Genomic DNA, 21,131 nt, shown 5'->3' with positions numbered 1-21,131 from the left:
AAGAGTCCATGACTCTTCAATCTGGAGAGCAGAAAGTTGTTGGAGGAAAGCAAATGTGATGGTTTACAAAAATCATACAGGCAGCAGATAAGGCAAATGCAGAACTTGCTTGTCAAATTCTGTAGCAACAGAACCAGGAGGCACTGAATGAAACAAATATAAGATCACCTCAAAACAGACAGGAGTTTTGTTGGGTTTTAGGTTGGTTGGTTTTTTTTGAATAGCTAATTTCTGGAACATGTGCCACATAAGGTTGTGAACATAGTGCCAACAGGTTTAGACAAAATCACTGACAACAGGTTCATAAGCTGACAATAAAAGCAATGCTAACATCCCTAACATGACAATTTCCGAGGCAAAGTGAGTACAAACAGAATAGACTTCAGCAAGCTGCCATTTCACTTCCCTCAGAAAGGTGCTTTGAGCAAGGGAAGAGAGAAAAAGTGTCTGCAAAATATCATTACAAAGTTGATTCGTTAACACTTTTGCTATTTTATAGCTATTATTCCTTTTGTTTATAAAAGTAAAGCTTTATGAGGGTACACAGCACAAGCACAGGAATCTTAGAAGAAACAAAGGTCAGGCACATAGTTGTAACTGAATATGAACATCTGAAGCCAAAGAGGTTTACTACAGTCCATGCATATAAAAAAGTCTATGCTCATAAAAAAAAAACCAGAATGACACAGTTGCCTTGAAAAGTTTCATATCACAGTCAGTTTGCATCAGATAAACAATGAATTCTACATAATTCACTTAAGAAGTACCTTGTTTTGATCTTGGAGTTGGATTCCACTCAGGTACATTTTTCACTATTGCTTCAACAGCCTGGCCAGCAGCAATACGAGTATCCCAATTCGTACTTCTTAAATACACTAACACCTTTAAGGAGAAATTAATAAGTAAAGAAATATTTGGTTAAAATGTACTTTTAGGAAATTCATCAGCTGTTATGCTCTATTAAAACACACTTACTTTTCATGCTATGGATTAAAACAACATTCAAAACAACAAAAACAGACAAAAAAAACAAACCAAAGAAATGTGAACAGCCTTATCTATATTGCTCACTGCCTAGCAGAACTCTTGCTATAGCCAGACATTAAGAATTTACAAGATATATTTAGTCCCATCAGTCAAACTCAACCTTGATTTCCTCCAGGTACTGAACAAGGCTTGAGACTTGGTTTTTTGCTTTCTAAAAGGAAGTGTTCAAAAGAGATTAATAGACCTTAAAACTCTGAAATCATTTAACCCAAGAAGAGGGACAACATGGGTCACTTGAAGCAGCATGTGCTCTTCTAAACTAATTTACCACTATGCCTCAAATCTGGAAAAACTATTTCTTTCTCTAAAAGAGGTTTGATATTCATGATTCCTTGGCCACTCTGCTGATACCATCAATTGTGGTGAGGGCACCTGTTCAATATGAGCAGAATTGAGGTCACTCAGCCATCTCCAGCTGTCAGATACAGACTATTTTTGCTGTTTTTACTGGACTTGGCCAGATTGAAGTCTCAAGCTAATGGAAATCTCTTTCCACTTTCCAGCCCTTTTAAAGACATGCAGCCTCCTATATTTTTAATGCTGTATCACACCAGCAACAATCTTTAAAGGCAGGAGCAGAAATTTTTATAAGGCAGTATAGCTTCTCTTTATAGAACAAAATCTGAACTTAGAGCAAACACTGAGTATCAATACTGAATGCAAAGTGAAACCTGACTTATATAACCATTTCAGAGGCTGACAAAACAGCACGCTTGACAGTAGTCTCCTAATTTTCTTCAGTCTCCTATTTTCAGAGAACAAAAGACTACTATGCTTTTTCTTCTTCTCACAGAACCCACATGCCTTTAAACTAATTTTATTCTCACCATTAAAGTACTGAAAGCGAGCTCAAAGAAAAAAAAATGCTTACTTTAGATAAGAGATTATTCAGTTCATGAGGATGCAGTTTCACTACTTCCCCAAGTTGCTGTGCAGCTGCTTTTCTTGTTACTGGTGTTGTACCGGTGTCCAGTAAAATAAAGAGACGATCAAGCCTAAATATGATTAACAAAAACCGAAAATGTTATGCTATTCATAGTTCAGCTGCCCATTTCTATTAATATTCCCCCACATTTTTCAGTTTATCTAATGCAAACAGAAGAAATGTTGCTTGAAGAATGGAAATTGACAGGGTGACAAATGTATTTTTTTCTAATAGTAAGCATATTTATTCTAAAAGCACATTTAATTTGGTAAGCAAAATAAAACACAGAGAAACTGTTAGAAACACTAGTTTAAAAAAAATCTGCTGTTACAAGAAAAAAGTAAATTGTTCCCTTTGTTCTGTGATAGAACATTTTCAATCTTGAAAAATAAATACTGTTAAGTTGTAAATGATCTTCATCGCATTCTGTCTGACAGAGAAAGCAAAGGGCTTAACTCCTCGTATTGTGCATTATTATTTCTTTTGAAGACACAGCCCATGATCTATAATATCAAACTCTGCTTTTCCAGGATGCCACAAATTTTTACTTTACACATATTTTCCCCCTAACTACCTGGAATATAAGACCAAACCTGTTGTATTTACAGCTTTGAATATGATATCTCTGGCCTTCCCACGAAATACTGTGAAAACAGATCTGCTGGTTAAATTCGTGTAACTCTGTATTTAGTGCAAGAGACCCCAACCATCTAATTTCAGAATAGCTATCTTATTTCTTGTTTCAAGTTACTGAATGAGCAAGTCATCATATAAAAAGGCACGTAAAAATAGAGACTACCTAGATAATCAAATCAATGATGGAAGTAACAAGTGTTGATTATTCCCTCCACTGTAAGTGGGACAGTTAGAACTCTCTTTATAGGGTGCCTAGTTATCGGGCAGTACGAGGTTATTACTGAATGCAGGTCTAGAATCTGTCTACCTAGTGCAATCAGAATGGTCCCTTCTAGCCTTAATCATAAAAATACTCCTCCAAATATTGGAACAATATGAAGATGGAATTTACACAGCAGTGAAGCTCACCTAGATCTGCCTAACAAAATAAGGATACCAGTACCCTGAACAACTCCCCTTCCTCATAAACACACCCCCTAGGTTTGAGCAAATACAGGAAAAGGACAAATGTTTTCCCTGTTAGTCTGCTGCTACTCATTACGTTTCACCAGAACTGCCTTTAACATTAGTTCCAATCATTAAAAAAAAAAAAAAACCCAAACAAAAAAGCTCTTTCCAACATCACTGGATTTTGCATTTTCGTTGACACGCTTAAACCGCATTTACTCCTGAGAATATCTTATGATGTGTCACAATGCATTAGAAACAGCAGTGCTACAGAGCGAAGGCAGTAATGCCACAGAAATATAGTTCCAAAACTCAAATGTTCTAACAACTGGAGATACTAGATTAAATATCCATTAGATAAAAAGTATTTCTAATTGAAAATATTTTCAATCATTCTAGTATTTTAGATACACTTCTGATATTTGCCAGCTTCAAAATAATTGTCTTCCTGCTACTAAAATAAGCGAGCCCGTTTCGATTTCTGCAGATAAAACTGGAGTTTCAATTGCTACAATTTACTAGTTAGTAAATTGTTTTAAAGTTACATAAAAATGAAAACCCAAACATATCTAAACTAGCAGTTTTGTGTGATTAGACATTCAAGGAGGAAAGCAAAAAGCTTTATAGATCCAACTCTTCCAAAACACTGATAGTGGACTAGTCAGGAGGAACATACCACATACTTAGTTATTTACCAGTATTTTTTCCTTAGTACATTTGACAGTAATAACCCAACCTGCTTTGCAGCACTCTATTATTCAGTACAAAATACGCTAACTTGCAGAGCAACCTCAGCTTGCTCTAACTTGTTTGTTCTCTCATTCTTAAACTCACCCCTTCCAGTCTTCATCTCTCCATGAAACTTCAGTGTTCCATACTCAAGTTTGCAATTTAGCACCACCCATTCCTTTAACTATCAAAGTATCTTTTTTTTTTTTAATCTCCAAAGTCAAGCAGAATGTGCAACTTATACCACTTCCTCAGCTAGAACTCTTCATGTGTCAAAACAGGAGGAAACCACTATGATGGCCTACCCTCAAAAAAACAAGTTTAATTCCAATCTTAATTACGAGATATTCACTCCACAACTTTTTGAAGCTGTATTACCTACAAAATGCAGTTGTTTGTTGTGGGTTTGTTTTTTGTTTGTTTGTTTGGGTTTTTTTTGTTTTTTTGTTTGTTTTTGTTTTGTGTTTGTTTTTTTTTTTTTTTGACCTGCAGTATGCTTGGTTTGTAATTTGTGATTTTAAATTGTAATATGCTTAACTTACACACAAATGCAAAATAAAACATAAAATCTATTGTCTCACATTGCTATAGGAAGGTTTCAGCATTCAGCCCCAGCAAAATAAATGGAAACAGGATTAGCAAATACAGCTAACTAACAGTAGATTAATAGTACTCCTTGTCATGCTAATTATTCTTTCTTTCCCTCCCCCAGACTTCCCTGATGTACAATTTCCAAACAATTAATATTTTGGACGTATTAAGATTCTTAAATTAAGTTTTGGTGTTGCTGCAGCAGAGTATGGCAGACCCTGAATTCTCCTCCTCTAGTTGGAAGGGTAGCACTGAGAAAGTTGCCACTGATCAGCAGCACTGGTTTTTTTAAATTAAAGTTTTCATTCTAAGTTTCATTAAGAATGAAAAAAAAAACTAAAAATTCTAAGCAAATTAATTTTGAGGACCTGCAGTTTGGAAAGAAATTTCCTAAATTCTGATAAGGTTTTTATTCTCAGAACGAACTAACAGTCTCTAAACTAGTTCTTAAAGCCAAAGAGAATGAAGAGAGTTTTCTAAAGGCATGTGGTTCTGCCTCTCATGCTAGACAGTGCTGTAAGCGGAGCACTGCGTGGCTCACATCATTCACAAATATAACACAGAAGTCTGAATCAGTGTGGTAGAGTGAGATGCTCTACACTGCAGTAGAATTTTTAATTATTTTATGAAAGAGTTCAACGCAGGCTGTGAGAAAGCTGTTCAAAGAATACAGAACACACAAGCAAACAAGAGAAATATAGGGAGTACTTACATGAAGAAAAAGTTAAAAAGAAAACCGAAGAGATTTATGGATTGCTACGAAAACTAAATACCAACGAAATTAATAAAAATGAAATATATCTCTAAAACTACTTCTCCTGCATGTTAACTTCTGTAATCAGAGCTTAAAAACACAAAGTTCTTCACTTTTAACTCATAAGCAATGGTTTAGATAATCCTTCTGATTGTCACCTCCCAATCCCGAGTCAACCACATCTCATCGATAGGACAGCAACCATACACCACCTCTATGTGAACTCATGCTCTATGAGCTCATTACAAAGTACTAACTTGTTCCTTAGAAATGTTTCTGTCACAAAAACATCAATTCAGGCGCTTAAGAACAGGCATCTAGTAGCATCTGAGACACTTCAGAATGAGTCATGCACATGGGGTCAGCAGACATGACACAGGATGCAGGAGATCCTTGTCATTCTGAAGTGGCAAGGACACATTATACCATCTAAACTGGCACTAGAGACCTAGATGAGGCAAGTGAATCCTCTCCACATAAGTATTCCAAGTCATCAAACCCAGACCGTTTCATTAAAGCACACTAGTTTTGAAAAGACTAAAGCCTGAATTCTTCCTTTCAGAATAGGACCACCTGAGAGATACTCAAGAAGAACCAGTAGGTCTGTGATCAGGATATCAACTGGCACAGCCATTCCAAACTGGACCAGACTCTTCCACCACTAGACTACTACCACTCAAACAATTTTATCTAACAATCCTAAAAAATAAATAAATTAATTCTTAGAGAAAGATTGCAGGCAAGAATTCTAACAGTAAACAATTTCATTTGCATTGCTATTCATCAGAATAGCAAGGTTGGCTATCATAAGGGGGAACATCATCTCTCTAATCAACACTGTTACGCAGAATGATTATGTATACAGGCTTAGTTCAGTTAACTAAAGGGGGTTTTTGTGAATAGAAGTACACAGAAACTATTATTGACCCCCAGTTACTCAACATAATAAGCCTTTTGCTCTGCCAGTGCATTAACACAAAGACTACAAATAAAAAAAAAAAATTACAAAGGGCAAACATGAGAGCAAGTACTTCCAAAAGAGCCATCACAACTAACTAAGTGACACTCTCCAGGTAGCAAGGTGATTCCGTGTTCGTCACTGCTTTCCAATTAGTTTTGCATATTCAGCATTAAACCAAGTTAGACATGACTGTACCCAGGCACAGTAGGCAAATGTTGCAACAAATGACCTGTTCTGTTCTTCATGCTAATTTTCAGTTCTTTGCTGCCTAAAGGTATGTTTCCAAATGGAGGGCTGATCTCCATTTGAAGGGACAGTTACAATAATATTTAAAGTCAATCTTACAGCACTCCTGTGGAAACTGGATGATGTGGATTTGAAAGTCCTTCAGCTATAGAGGCACTAGAAAGCTAGTAGCGGGATAGTTGATGACCAGGTCCAGATACAGAAGTTATCAACAATATCTCCAAAATGTTTCCAAAAGATGACATATGCAGCTGAATTGTGTAAGGATCCTCATCATCCCAGTGTAAGCATTCTGACTGGACTGGGTCCCCACAGGACTTCAGATGGGGAAACTTCCGATTCTTCCAAAACTTCAATGAGCTGAGGCTTGAAGGGACAGTGAACTGATCACTGCTGCCAGTGAAGTGATCCATTTGGACTCTACAGCTCTGTGTGCACCAGTATGTTTAACTGGCCAGGGAGCAGTCTCTGACACTAGAGGCCAACTGGCACAAGCTTGTAACTATCCTAGCATATCCTCCAGCCCATTAAAATTGTGTGACTGTACAAAAAAACCCTAGTGGCACAGTCCCTGGAACACTCTAATGTCAAACTCTGTCTAGAGCTCTTCGGAAAACTGCTAGCTGGCACCCATCAGAAGGCAAGGGAAAACCTCTTACTTTACAGTATAAATCATATTTCAACACTCAGGAGCTTCCTCCCAGGCACTATTTATTGGAACAGAAATAGCCCCAAAACCTAGAACACATCACTAAATTAAAATTTAGACTTGACAGGGGCACTGTGAGATTCAACCTGAGTTCTAATAGAGATGCCTTAGTTTTTCTTGTTGACCTGATAATCCTTCGTTCAGGGTGGTGTTTCATCATTTGGTCAAATCCCAGCTTGGTCAGCTTCACAGCTCAAAAAACTCAAGCCCCTGCTAAAGCACATATAAACTGTTAAATAACCAAGTAAACAACTTTCCAATATACAATCAGCAAGCAAGATAAAAATCACTGAACAGAATTCAGAACAAAAAAGTGTGATGATACACAAAGAATGGATTGTGATTTTACTTCTCATAGGTGGGAGACTGTAGGGTAATAGTTATGAAGGTGGGGCTGTGGACAACGGAGAAATCTTGTTTCCTACAGAGCAGTGGAAGGGACACTTGGAATGAAACTAGAGCTCCATCACCACACTGGTCACAGTATTACATACTGCATATGGAAGCCAACTGAATGCTGAAATTAGTATAATTAATTCCCTATGGAATGTATATTTCATATAATATATGATGCATAGCATTAGGCTGTAAAAGTTTTATTTGTAAACTATTACGTATGTATCTACATCCAACAATGCAGCCCAAATGCATATGACCAATTACATTACAAAAACTGTAAGAAAGAATAGGAAATTAAAAGAGCTGTAAAGACATACTAATACAAGAAGTGTATCAACAAGTGATATAGGGAATGCCTTGATGAGAATTCCAGTTCTAGCTGCTGGAGCAGGTTAGAATTCCTCTCGGAGTGCAATCCTGAGTTTCAACTTTCACTTCAGTCTGTTAGGTGACTGCGAAATTTTACAGCTCCATCTCATTTGGGCAGTAGTGCACATCCTACTTCTGCTTCCCCCCCTTCCCATGACTGTGTGGGCACGCCCTCCCACAAACAGCAACAGAGAAGGCAGTCCACTGGCCTGGTCTTCAAGTTAATCTCCATCAATGGGAGAAGAGTTACACTATTTTTTCCCCCCTTCTGACTCAGAACTCCTATAATCGCACTGGTTATAGCATCTACCTATTCTGATGGTACAAGCGTACGCCTTTAAGTAGTAGCGAAAACATACTTGTTCAGTTTAACTCTTGCTTTTCATGCAAGAGCAGCCATGAAATAATAGCTTCCAAACAAGCTAGAAGCTGAATTCTTTCTTTAGAAGGTTTGTGATACCCCCAAAAGAACATCTCTAAAACATAATTAGGGCCCATAAAAGATATTTTGGATAATTCTGGTATCTTGTAAGAACTTCAGCCAATGATGCAGTATTAAATTTGACATTATTATTTATTTTAAAATAAAAACTAGGTCTCTGATCTGCTTATTACCAGTTATACACAAATCCAAGTAAATGAAAACACTGAAAACTCTAGAAACTAGTATTAAACTTACATGGACCAAATCAAGAATGGCTTGCAACAGCAGCAAGTCGTTATGCTCTCCCATACTTGCTTAAGGAGGTGTCTTGAAATTACTCTGAACAGGTTGTCTTTAAGAAGGTGTTTCAGGGTGAACTCAAAGATATACCTATTAAAATCAAACTGTTTATTCTCAATGCATCTTACCAGCTTCATGTAGTACATCCCATTTTAAAAGCATATTTGTTCTCCTTCGTACTGTGAAGGGCCTCAAAAATATGAGAAAGCCAGGAACAGCCTTGGTGTTGGAATAACGATAAGTGAGGTGCCTTTGAACACATTAAAGAAACTAGAAAAAAGTTTTATTAGATATTGAAAGGGACTATCAACACTTCGTTATCTACTGAAACTCAATCACCCTGAGTAATCTACGAGCATTGTCATTTTCCATAAATTGGCAGTATTACTTTTTAATCTGAAGGATCTCAGAAGATCATTACCGAGCCACTCTATTTATTCACTTGGAACATATATTTTGTAGGAATGAAGCTGAAGCAAAACTTTTCACTTCCTTTTTTCCTTCTCAGTTCTACTATCAAGAATTATTTTTATTTTTTTTGTTAGCTATGCAAACATTAGACTACTTCAGATATACTTCTAAGACCGCAGACCGGAGATAAAGCCTACCAAATTAGCTGGTGCATTCACAGAAAGAACATCGACCTTCCCACCCACCTATACATAATTCTGGAGGACTGTGTTCATTAGTTAGCCTTTTCAGCATAAAGCTACCAAAGAGATGAGGATATATGAAGCAACTATCCTGCAACATCTTTTGGTATGAGGTATCTACTGTTCTGCTTTTAGGTCTATTTTCTAGTGTATCGTCACAGAAGTGTTACATAGAAGTAGGTCTTCAGTCCATGTAAGAGCAGAATCTGGTAAAACAAGCACGTATACATATAATACAGAATAAAATATCAGAATCTCTTTTGTCAATAGTTTACAAATATGTGACAATTATTTTTAAGATGACCTTATTAATAACAAAGCTGCAAATTCTCAATCTAATTTTGAGATATTTTAGAGCATTCCCTATGTTTGTTTAGATCTTCCTAAAGAGACTACGGTTTTGAGAAAGGTTTTCAATTGGCCAAAGAGCAGAAACTAAACTTTATTGGGAAAATAACCACTTTATAATTTACTGTTTTGAGAATGTAAAAATACCCCTCACCCCACCTCCAAAAAAATGGTTATTTTTTTTAAATATGGTTCCAATACAGAACTAACCCTAATGAAGGTTTTTGTTAGTATCAATGTTTGGTATGCATTCAGCAAAGACTATGGTCCTTGGAGAAAGATTAATTTGAATAAACTTTGCCCTCGCTCTCCACACTTGTGTAGTTAGAATCATTCAACAATGAAGTATTATGTTGGTCCTTCAAACATATAAAATGTAACTGTAACTACCTAGAAGAAAAGTGCAGATTTCTACAATTAAATGGAGCTGGTACAGAAGCTGGAACAACCTTTACACCCTTTACAGAAACACAGTTATGTGGTATGTAAGTGTACAAAACAATGATCTGTAATATGTCTGAAAGGAAAGGACCTTAGAAATTCAATGTTCTGAAGTAAAAGGTGAAGACAAGATTTCTTTTATTTACAAAAGCAACACTGACATTATATCATCAGCATTCCTATGGTCCAGCAGCCGAAAGGTTCATTTGTCAGAGTTGCTGTCTAACTTCAAAGGGACATGGACAGGTTTTGCTGTATCTATTAAAAAACATGCATGAGGCCACATTTACGCAGTATCACTTCTTACAGTTATAGAAACATTGGAGTTCACCAGGAATAACCAAGATGTTACAGCACTCCAAAACGTGATATTGTTTCACCTAATTTACATGTGGAACTGAAACAATTCTACACCAACTCAAAAGTATTACAGCACCTTCAATAAAGTTCTCTAACTTATGTTCAATTTGTGTAACATTTTGGTCTTAAAACTGTACTCTGAAGCAATGTGTCACATGTGACATTATTAATAAAACACCAACTTTTTTAGTTCTCCACACTGAAGCTTAGAATGAGCCTTATCCAAAACAGAATTTTTTTCCTGTCAGTTACCAGACCAAACAGGTGTTAACTAAATCTTTGCATAGAGCACTACTGCTTTTCACTAAAGCCATGTGGTTTTACTGAAGCACAGAAACGTTGGTAACTGAATTTGAAACGAATCTTTACAGTAGACACACCGTCAGCATACAGCTGAAAAGCTGTATCTTGATATTCCAGTTAGCCCCCATATCACAAGTACGTTAGCACAGTTATTTACGCAGACTGCCCCAGACCTAATGTAATTAGAATACTACTCTATTTTACATGATGGCTTACAGTAGTATTTTAATGTACATAGTAGTCTTGTCACAGCAATCATTCCTACTTCCAGATTCTTATGGACAGCTTTGGAAAAAACAAAAAACCTAACCTATAACAAGTTGATAAAAACTAAGGAGTAGAATAAGATAAAGGGATACTTTGTAGAAACTACAAAGCTCAAACTAAAACACCTGCTACTAAAAGTCTTAAAAAGCATATTGCTGCTATAAATTTTGATTAATAATGGATTTCCATTATAAATGTGCACACCTATACTTTGCTATATAGAATTGTAAACTTATTCATACACAGCTTCAGAAACTGAATTTACGTTTGTTACAGCACTTCGGAAGTACAGAGATACTACCAACACGTGACTTGAGTCTAATCTATCACAAGGTTAATTTGGATTTATGGTTTCCTTTCAACTATCCTGTTAGGAAGCTTAACATGCCCATTTCACACACAAAAAAGATGACAGGAATTTGTGCTCAGCATTTTTTTATAAAACAGCTCAATTAAGACATACCTCTGTATCTGTGAATACTTTAAGCGCTGGCACACACCAGCGCACATGTGTGTAAGCAGATACTACCCAACATCTTGAGGCAGAGCCAGAACACACTAATCACTTTTCTCCATGGAAGCCTGTTTCATTTCGGTTACTTTACAACTAAGGGCTCTGAAAGGCAAAAACGGTTTCGTGCCAGTTTTTGAGACTCGGTATCATTATCCCCTACTCCCTAGCAGTTTAACCCGAGGAAGGGCTGGCCAACAAAACGAAGGTGTCGAATTCGGGAGGAAGCCCGAGACGCCCCAGGCAGAGCCCCTGCGGCCTGAGGAAGGGAGGGGGCTTCCCTGCGCGCCGGGCACAGGAGCCACCCCAGGCCAGGAAGCAAACCCGGGCGCCGGAGCACACAGCCCCCCCGCCAGCCCCTCCGGGGCGGCCCACGCCGCCGAGGAGTGTCGAGGCCCCGGCGAGGCCTCCGCAGGCTCCTGAGGCGAGAGGGGGTGGAAAGCGGGCACCCCTCTTCGCCCCCGCACCCCCCCCGAAGCCAGGCCACACGGAGGGCCGGGGACTCCGGGCCGCCGCTGCCGGCCCTCCTTCCCCCACCCTTCCCGGCTCCTACCGACCTGGAGACGGCCATGGCCGCCCGGAGCTGGGCCTCGCTGGGGGCGAGCGGCGGGACAGCAGGCGGGGGGGCCGGCGCCGCTCTCCCAGGGAGGAGGGCGCAGGGCCTAGCTCGGGCCTCTCGGGCGCCGCACCCGGCCTCGGCCCCGCCGGTGATCCGCGGGGAGCGGCTGAGCGCAGCTGTGGCCGGCAACGGTCAGAGTCTCGCTCCCCCCGCGGGGGCAGCAGCGGCGTGGGCGGGAGCGGTGCACAACCCTCGGAGCGCGAGTTAAAGCTTCTATTCCCCCATCGCCGGGGCGAAGCCCAATGCCTGGTTTTATATGAGCAGCCATCTTGTATTTATTCCCTTCCTCCATGATAGCCGCTTCCTGATTGGCAAGAGCGCCCGGCCGCAGCCAATGGAGAGAACGCTTCTAAAAGCAAGGAGGGCGGGCGCACGCAGCGCCCGGACTGAGCAGGACCGGCCATGGAGCCTGCCGAGCCGGCTGGGGGGGGCGCCGGCCTCCGGCGGGGCGTACCATCTGCACAGGCGAGGGGGGGAGGCTCAAAGGAGAGCGCCCCCGTCCCTCACGCCGGAGGGAGAAGAGAGGCACGAGGACACGAAGCACACGCGTTCCCTGGCCAGTCCACAAGGTGGTGGCGCTTCTTCCCAGCCAGCATGGCGGGAGAGGGCGGCCGGGAACTCGGCGAGCTCCCGCCGCCCTCCCCGGCCGCCTAGATGCGCTGCCCTTCGCCTTACGCCCGGGGCTGCGGCGCGGCCGCTCGGCCCGCGGAGACTACGGCTCCCGGCGTGCAGCGCGCTCAGCGCCGCGCCCCCTGCGCGGGGACGCAGCCCCGGCGCCTCCGGCGGCCGCCCCCCGTCCTCCGCCCCCGCGGCGGGGAGACGGGCACTCGGGGCCGGGGTGGCCTCGCAGCGGTGGCTCCCGGGGGTTCGTTACCCAGCACCAGCCCCGGCGGGCAGCGAGGGGGCATCTGAGCCGCTCCCCGCGGCGCGGCCCAGTCACGGCGGCTCCGTAACCGAGCGCGTTTCCTTCCACTCCCTGCCGTCTCCTCCAGGGGGGCAGCCGGCCCGTCCTCCCGGCCCGGCTGGGCTCCGGGCCGCCTGCAGAGCAGAACGGGGCTTAAAGATCCCCGGGATCGCACCTGGCGGCCTCCTCCGCCAGCCCTGTGCCCGGGGCAGCCGGCCGCCGTCTCCCTTAACTCTGGGGGAAAAAGGCCAAGCTTTCCGACTGCGTGCTGTGCGCCTCGATCAGACCCAGGGAAACACAGCCTAAGAAATGAGCCTTCCACTAATCACTTAAATTAACGATCCCAGACGAGGACGTAAATTTAGCTGACGTACATAACCTTTCATCTGATAAGTTGAAAACACAATAATAGATTTTTCTTTCCTGTAAGTGATGCATAAACTTGCATAAATACATGAATTTGCATAATACTGCATGATAAAGTTTTCCTTTAAAGCCCATTGTGGTGTGCATTTCATACTAAACCTTTCTATAGGGACTTCTGCTCGCCCCAAGCCTTTCTACTGCATGGTTTCCCTTTCGCTGTAGTAGTTAACTCTCCATGTATGGGTTCGCTCACTCATTCCCCGCTAACACATGCATACTCCAAATGGACATACTAATGCCATCTGCGTGTTTGCTGTCGTTTTATAGTTCTATGAACAAGACACTGGTCCATAATACCTCAATCTATTTGTATCCATGTGGGTCCAGCCTATACTGGAGTCCTCTAGAAAGGTTTGCCCCAGGTGCCTCTTTCCTGTCTGTTCCCCCTCCTGTCCTTTGGTGGGAGCTCTGTGGTGACCAGGAGCTGGCATTAAAGCAGCGACTTCAGGAACACCAAACACTAGCAATATGAGTCTGTCCGAGGCATCTGCATCACAGACTGTGGCCAGAGCAAACCACAGACTTCATTTTCAGTGGCAGAGACTCTTTTTGTCACAGTGCTATGCTTAGTGACCCGGATAATGCCTTTTCTCTTTCCTGTCGTGGCTCTGATGTAGTAACTACCTTTACATAGCTCAATATGCCTCCTGTAGCAGAATACACAAAAAAATACAATGGGTTTAGTTGGAAGCCAAGAGCCTCTTACTGAAGTACTCCAAAACTTCCTTTCTGCCATCATACGCCATCATGTGTTGCGGGTGCGTCTGCCTGGGTCCCTGCCCCACGATCCGAGGCACACATCTACTCCTGTCCCTGGTGTGTACATGTTTTCACATGATGGGGTGCCTGCTATTCAGCCACGTGATGGGGAGGAACGGCAGGGAGTTGGGGTAGGGAGCAGCAAGGAGCAGGCTGAGGGTGGATATATTTTTCTTACATGTTGGAAGCTGTTGGTACGGGTGTACAGCAAACATCCCTGATAATATTTCTGCATTTGTTTAGCCAGTAATCAGCAGCCATCCTGTCCTGCTGTGGGCATTACCGAAATAACCCTCAGGTGCTATTTCCAATTCTAACACCCTATTTCCTCTTACATTCCTTAAAAACATTTTGTGCATTGTTTTAATAGCAGTCAAGGCAGAATGCCCATTGAACATGCAATAAAATTTGTTTTGAACAGCTCCATAGGGGTTATCCTACCTGATAAAAATAAATGCAGGGAAAATACTGGTGGTGAGTCTTACACACTGAGTACTTGCTGAAATGACGATGAACTGCAGTCCAAGCAAAACAATCTGCAAAAGACAGAAGGAATGATCTGTTATTTAATAGCAGGCATTCTGGACTGAAACACAATTCATTCAAGTTTCACACCATATCTTTTTGTATTTTGATGTGACATTTATGCAAAGCACATTGTTACTTAACTGTTCACCTGTATCTTCTGCTCAATCCTTTTCCTACACCCTATGAAAACCAATTATTCTTTGTCCATGCATCTGTTCACCTGCTCCATAAGTCATACCAATTCTTTTTGCACATTTGTTTTCTTTTGACCCATTTTTAAAGGAGTAGCCATACATTTTCTCCTGTTTCTTTTTGCATATGTTAAAAGCATCCACCCTGCAAATCTGCTGTGTGCCAGTATACTCCCTCAAACCTGTTCCTAAATTAGATAAAATTCAATAGCTTCCAGTCAGTTGGTATGTTATGATCATTACTTCCTGCATTGATCTCAATTATTTTTGGTTTGTTTTCCTCCTCCTGCCAACTGTGTCCACCTGTGAACTCTTACTGCTTAGTCTGCAGATTCATAGCAACCGCAGCTTTCTTACTTGCTATATATACCTACAGAGCCTAGGGAAAAAATGGTGCAGTCTCCAAGTACTACAGCTGTGCAAATAGTAGATGACAGAGGCACAGTTTTCCTGGTGGAATCCGTCCTGATTAGACCTGGCATATCATAATCTTCTACGTGTTCTAGTCCTCTAGTTTTATTTTTCCCATTAGTTTGTCGTGTCCTGAAGGTTTGTAGATTTGTATTGGTTAGGATCACACCAACCTCTCTCTGTAACTGCAGGTATAACATCTGATACCTCCTAGTCTCGGAAAAAAGATTATTTTCATAACAGTTTGCATGTGTTTTAGTGGCTGGCTTATTTGATTTCTAAATTCCCTTGGAAATCTTGTCTGAAGAGAAGCTAGTCTTAGAAGCTTGTCCCTGCTTAGCAGTTTGTTCAGACATCTCTGCTGGTATCTTAATCACGATCATTATTTTGATTATCTGGGGAAAAATTGCTCTGAGATAAATTTATGTATTATGATCTTATGCAGGTACATTGTGCAAGTTCTTTGCAACATGTATTTCTTAATGATGCTTTCTATTCTGAGGTCTGCAAACTAACCAGTTATCTTGTAGGCTATTTCTAACATGCTTCAAAATTCTTATTTATTTTTATATATTTAACTGTTTCTCCTTCAAGTATTATTTAATCTTCCTAGTTTTTATTTTACATTTTATCTCTGTAGGTTAGGCCCTTTTTTACTGGCGTCACGAAAATCAGATTTCTGATTGCTGAAGGATATATTTCTTTCTTGAATAATCTCTTGTTTCTTGCTAATTAATACTTTTTATTGCTATTCTGCTTATTTTTTATTTAAAGGTGTATTTATTTTTTATCATCTAAACTTCACTAGTTTCCATGCTAACTCTCATGCTTTGAATTGTCTCATTTTTACTCCAAGGAAATTTTTGACCTAGCTGCATAACTTTCTTGAAAGCCTCCTTAAAAAGTGGCAACTTGTACATGGTCTTCCTTTTAAGTTCTTCACCATAAGTGATGGTGGCTGGAGGCTGGACGCTGACTGATACCTCCCATAGTCCAAAAAGCATCTCAGAGATACCAGTGAAATGCTCTATTCTGAGAGACCAGTCAGGGCGAAGGCACTGCCACCCATAACACAGATTAGCAACATTTGTGAAAAAAAGTTTGATGGGCTCCAATTTCTTGACATCAAACAGGGTTGTAATAACAATCAGTTAGTGAAAATCACCAACATCTAAAAGGTTCCAAATGTCAACAGAGCTGTATAACTCTCTCATTAGATTTCATTACTTCTGATCATACTTAACATTGTACATTCAGGACAATTTTCCTGAATGAGAGGCTCCTGATATGACAAATAGAGAGAGAAAACTTGTGATTCTCTTTTGTGATCTTCTGTTCCCAGGGATTTTATCTCTTGAGATTGCATGGACTTGTTCAGAAGTGGTGCTCCTTGCCCATCTCCATTATCTCCATTACAAACAGATATTCTGTACAACTGATCAACGTTGTTGTACAAGGCTGTACATCAACCTCATTTTTATTAGCCATGGTCTGTAATTTCTCCAGCATTTAGTTCCATGATCTCAAACTTCTTATTTTCTAACTCAGCTCTACTTCCCACCCTATTTTATAAACATGAGGATTTAAATTACTGAGATTCTTCGGACACGCTTTATGTATAAAAACTGGAAGCTCCTTAGTTTTGTCTAGCTGTTATCCATGCTCCTGATTTAAATAAATGTTTTATAGTTTGGGTAGCTTATTGTTCCTGTGGCATGTTTTTTAGGAAATGGTATCATCTATCCATTTCATACAGTTGTTCTTTTTTCCAAAATAGCTTTTATGTTTACATTTAAATCCTCTCTCTTTTTACCTCTCTCTGCAGGGTGTTATTAGTAACTATACCACTTCCTACATCAAGAAAGGGACTAAAGTATATGTACATTCACTAAATCTAGCTTATGAACTCTGAAGTATTAGGAGGTTAACAGTAGTAACTCACACAGACAATTGCATCTTTATACCTGATCTCTCACTGACATTTAGGAGAGCAGAGATCTCCATTTATATACAGAAATTTATATATAGGTTTATAATGCACATACACATACATTTATACATACATATATAAAAATGAAGTTAATATTTCATATCCAGAAAGAAGACTGAACAGGAGAAAAGCTCCTGCAAACATCTAAGTAGGTTTTTTTGGATCAAGGTAACAGGCAAAAATGAGCCACAGTTAGAGACAAAGAGAAATGGAAATAATGAGGTCAAATTCTTCCTATAAATCTGCAGGTCATTCTGCATAGGCCTGTGGAAAAATGCAACATGAAAATAACATGAGAGAAACAAGTAGAGACCTTTTATTAAGTTCTTCTATTATTTAAGCTTGTGTAGCTGTAAGTTTTTTTTTTTCTTTCTTTAATTTCAGTAGTCAGATTGTTCTTTTTTCATGAGCTAAGGCAAGAGTGACATTAGCCTGTGCAGTTTAAAAAAAAAAAAGTGCATAAAATTCCAGTGTGCACAAACTGAATACAAAGAGCATAAATAGAAAAGCACCTCTGTCATCAGGGACATAAGGATTCAGAAGCACACTATAATGCTGAATAAACAGGGCCAGAGGTTTCACATCTAGTCCAGCTCTTTCCAGAAGCTGTTGCTTTTCAAAGACAGAAAAGAAGGCTAATCTGTGGCCATTGTCACAAGTTCCACTACAGTTAATGAGTTTAAATTAGATTTAAAAACAAGTTGGGTGAATATCCTTTGCACTCTTTATATATTTTTATAACTAGTATATTAAGTGATAGAAAATAATTAATGTTTTTCTTTTAATTTGTAAACACTGTTTCTCGGAATATATTTTGGGCCTATTAAAGATTTCTGGTGTGTAACTTTTCAAAATCAGAATTTACCATTCAACATGTACCAGAATTGCTATTAAATAGTTCCAACACGATGTAGATACCAGGATAAGGTGGTCCTATTTTTCACCTGGGGCATGCAGACAGGGATGAATCAGCTGTAGCATTCACTTTGCAATGCCAGTTTATACTTTCTTCTATTTACTCTGCGCATCCCTGAACATCTGAATACACCCCAAAGATGGAATGAGATGTGATTAATAGATATCAACAATAGCTTCTAATCTTCTTAGAGGGTTAATTTTGCTTTATAGACTTTTGTTTGGTAGTATAACTTGCGAAGTAAAAACTTCTGTTTATGTTAGAAGAGGTCCTTTGAAGAACTGCATGAGGATCATCCTCATCTGTGTCAGCTTTTAAGGTTATCTGTCTTGGGGGCTCTTTCATCCTCCTTTGTGGAGCATTCAGTCCTGAACGTTCCTCATAAAGGAAGAAAATGCCTCCTGCTTTCAGCACGACTCTGCATTGACTTCCTTGTTGTACTTCTTATAGAGGCAGTTACTTCAGATTTGTTTCTTACACTTTAACTAATTCGTAACTAAGTTTCGTGCGATGGCTACAGTAATAGCAACATTATAGCGTGTTTTGATACTGCCCTGAAAGCCTGCAATAAGACAGGTATGTATTTGTAATGAACAAATTGAATTTGATTCTCAGATTCCTCAAATGATGGGATTCCTGATATCCAGTAAAAACCTAGCTTGTTTTTAATGTGCGAAACATATTTGTGGAGTAGTTTCTTGTTTGAGTCTCTGAAATTCTCATTGGATTCTGGAGGGAATATCTTCAGGATATTATGCTACACATAGACTAGATTTAAAGCTTAAAGGGAAGCCTTAATTAGTTTTAAGCTCCCACATGACTTTATTGCAGGATTAGAGGTCTGAGTGCTCCTGTATTTTTTTGATAACTGTTATTTACATCAGCATGGCGCTTGCACAGAGCCACAGGCACAGCTTAGAAGACCCAGATAAGAAGTTGCCAGGAACTCCTCCTCCAGCATGTGCCCTCTTTTTATACCCAGTAATTTTTCACCAGCTTTTTACACATGCATCTTTCGCACATTTGTTCCCTCACACTGATAACTCTCTCCCCCTGACATTTTAATTTTCATTTTCCCACCTCCTTCATTTTTCTCTTTTAAAATATTTTTTCCCTGTCCTTCCCCCCCAGCCCCCTATTGTCTTCTCACCTCAGGAGAAAGGAGAACCAAGTTGCCTTCTCACCTGGTTCCTTTTTCTGACTCCCCACAAGAAGAAGAAAGGGATCTGCAGGTTTGGAAATTGCTGTCCACTGGAACCAGTAAAGCACGGTCCACTGACAACTGGAACAAGTAAGAGTCAGCCTGGAGAGGAAGCAAACACTAGTGGTTGATAACAGCATGGAAGCTATTGCTTTTTGTTTGCACACACATTTTAAATAAACTGCAGTTCACAGCGGTCAGGGATTCATATCCCCTTGCTGAACCCCAGACAGGGAATACGTTCCTTCTTTCCCCAGCACTGAGCAGATTCCAAACCACAAATGATGTTGGGGTGTCTGCATTTCTGGATGCCTCATGTGAGATGTCTTAAGAAGGAACTGATCTTCAGAAGCTAGTGCTCAGGTCGTTTAACTGCTGGTCCTGGCACACTGGTTGTGGCAGTGCACCCCAAATATGAATTGTAACACATCACCGATCACTTTTGCACATGAAAAAAAGCCTGCAGCTTGCTAGCCATTACTTTAGATGCAAATAAACAGGAAAGGATCCTAATTGTACTTGGGGCTCCTTGTAGGTCATTTATCTTTTGCCCCAGCTGAGATAAAAATAGTCATATGCAAACCTTTCTAGCCTTTTTTAGATAACTGTTTATTCTTCACATGCAAAACTAAATTAGCTGTATATGTAATGCAGATTTCTACATATAAATTTAGTCGTACGCCTGTGTTCTAGTTTTCTGCTGGAGCTGACCTCTCTTTTTTCCCAAGCCCTTCTTGGCAGTCGGCCTTCTGCATAGAGCTTGCCTGAACTTTCTCCCAGCACTTTCCAGGAACCGCCTGAACATTTCCTAACTCAGTATGATCATACCTCAGGGCAAGCTGGCCCCATGGCTTCATCACCCGATAAAAATCAGGCCTCCAATTAAATCATGATTTCAGGACAGCAACAGAAAAAGTAGTTTTCTATGAGTTCAGAGTTCAATAGCTATATATATATTAAAATTCTTACAACTCCTTCAAATAATTTTGTATTACCTCTAGATTTTCTGTATCCTTGTGTTTTTCTTCAAATTTCACACATAGGGCAATGGGAAACCAACACTGTCCATCCAAGTCTTGCTTTTTATTGCTCTGTGATAGAATAACACCTATTTCTAGGTTTGCTGAGAACATACACAAAAGAGGCTAGCAGGATTTTATGACATTTTTGTAGAACTGTGAAATAAATGAGAGAAAAAGTATTGGGGGTTTTTTGTGTGTGTTTGGGTTTTTTTGGTTTTTTTTTTTTTTTTTTTTTTTTGAGTGCCACTGTAATACAATATTCAGTTAAAAAACAAGCAGCATTTTATTTCAGTTAATTTCATTCTCCACCATGTGGATCAATTAGTAATTGAATACTACAGATGCGGATATGCAGTGATGACTCAGCTGTGGAATTTGAGATAAATGTCAGTAACAGTTTGTAATGTATTATGTGGGCTTAGCTCTGCCTAATTCCATTTGGAACAATAGGGTGGAAAGCCTTGTTGTAAATTCTAAAGAAAAAAAAAATATATATACACAAACCCAACTTTGGCTATTTTCATGTAGTCATCTCAAAGCCATTTGCGGAAACATCATGTCTATTCATTTTGCTTGAAAAGAAGAATCCAACATAGTTACAAAAGTGATGTGTATTTTGTCAGGTAACAGGAATTATACCATCTGACTGTTTGTAACTAAACCCTGAAAGGGTCCTGCAGGAACTGACCAAGGACTGGTAACAGCTAGTGCTGATCCTAATTCCTTATGCCCCATTTCTCTTTG

At 40.1% G+C, this 21,131-nt stretch overlaps 1 protein-coding gene across 2 annotated transcripts in view; it reads right to left on the bottom strand.

Moving 5' to 3' along the window:
- Window positions 1-12,337, bottom strand: part of BTAF1 (B-TFIID TATA-box binding protein associated factor 1) — a 47,384-nt gene extending 35,047 nt beyond the window's left edge. The window contains exons 1-3 of one of the 2 annotated variants that reach the window (XM_082310929.1): window positions 11,978-12,337; window positions 1,919-2,042; window positions 768-882 (exon numbers count right to left, since the gene is read on the bottom strand). In XM_082310929.1, the coding sequence (XP_082167055.1) occupies window positions 768-882; window positions 1,919-2,042; window positions 11,978-11,991 (253 nt within the window). In that variant the 5' untranslated portion in view covers window positions 11,992-12,337. Of the gene's footprint in view, window positions 1-767; window positions 883-1,918; window positions 2,043-11,372; window positions 11,493-11,977 lie in introns of those variants that run through there. The other variant, XM_082310928.1, reaches the window with a different exon arrangement.
- Window positions 12,338-21,131: the final 8,794 nt, after the last annotated feature.

The sequence above is a fragment of the Platalea leucorodia genome (genome assembly GCF_965183815.1).
Source record: "Platalea leucorodia genome assembly, chromosome: 4".
NCBI classification, from domain to species: domain Eukaryota; kingdom Metazoa; phylum Chordata; class Aves; order Pelecaniformes; family Threskiornithidae; genus Platalea; species Platalea leucorodia.
The sequence above is the reverse complement of the archived record's forward strand: the minus strand, read 5'-3'. Positions and strand labels throughout refer to the sequence as shown.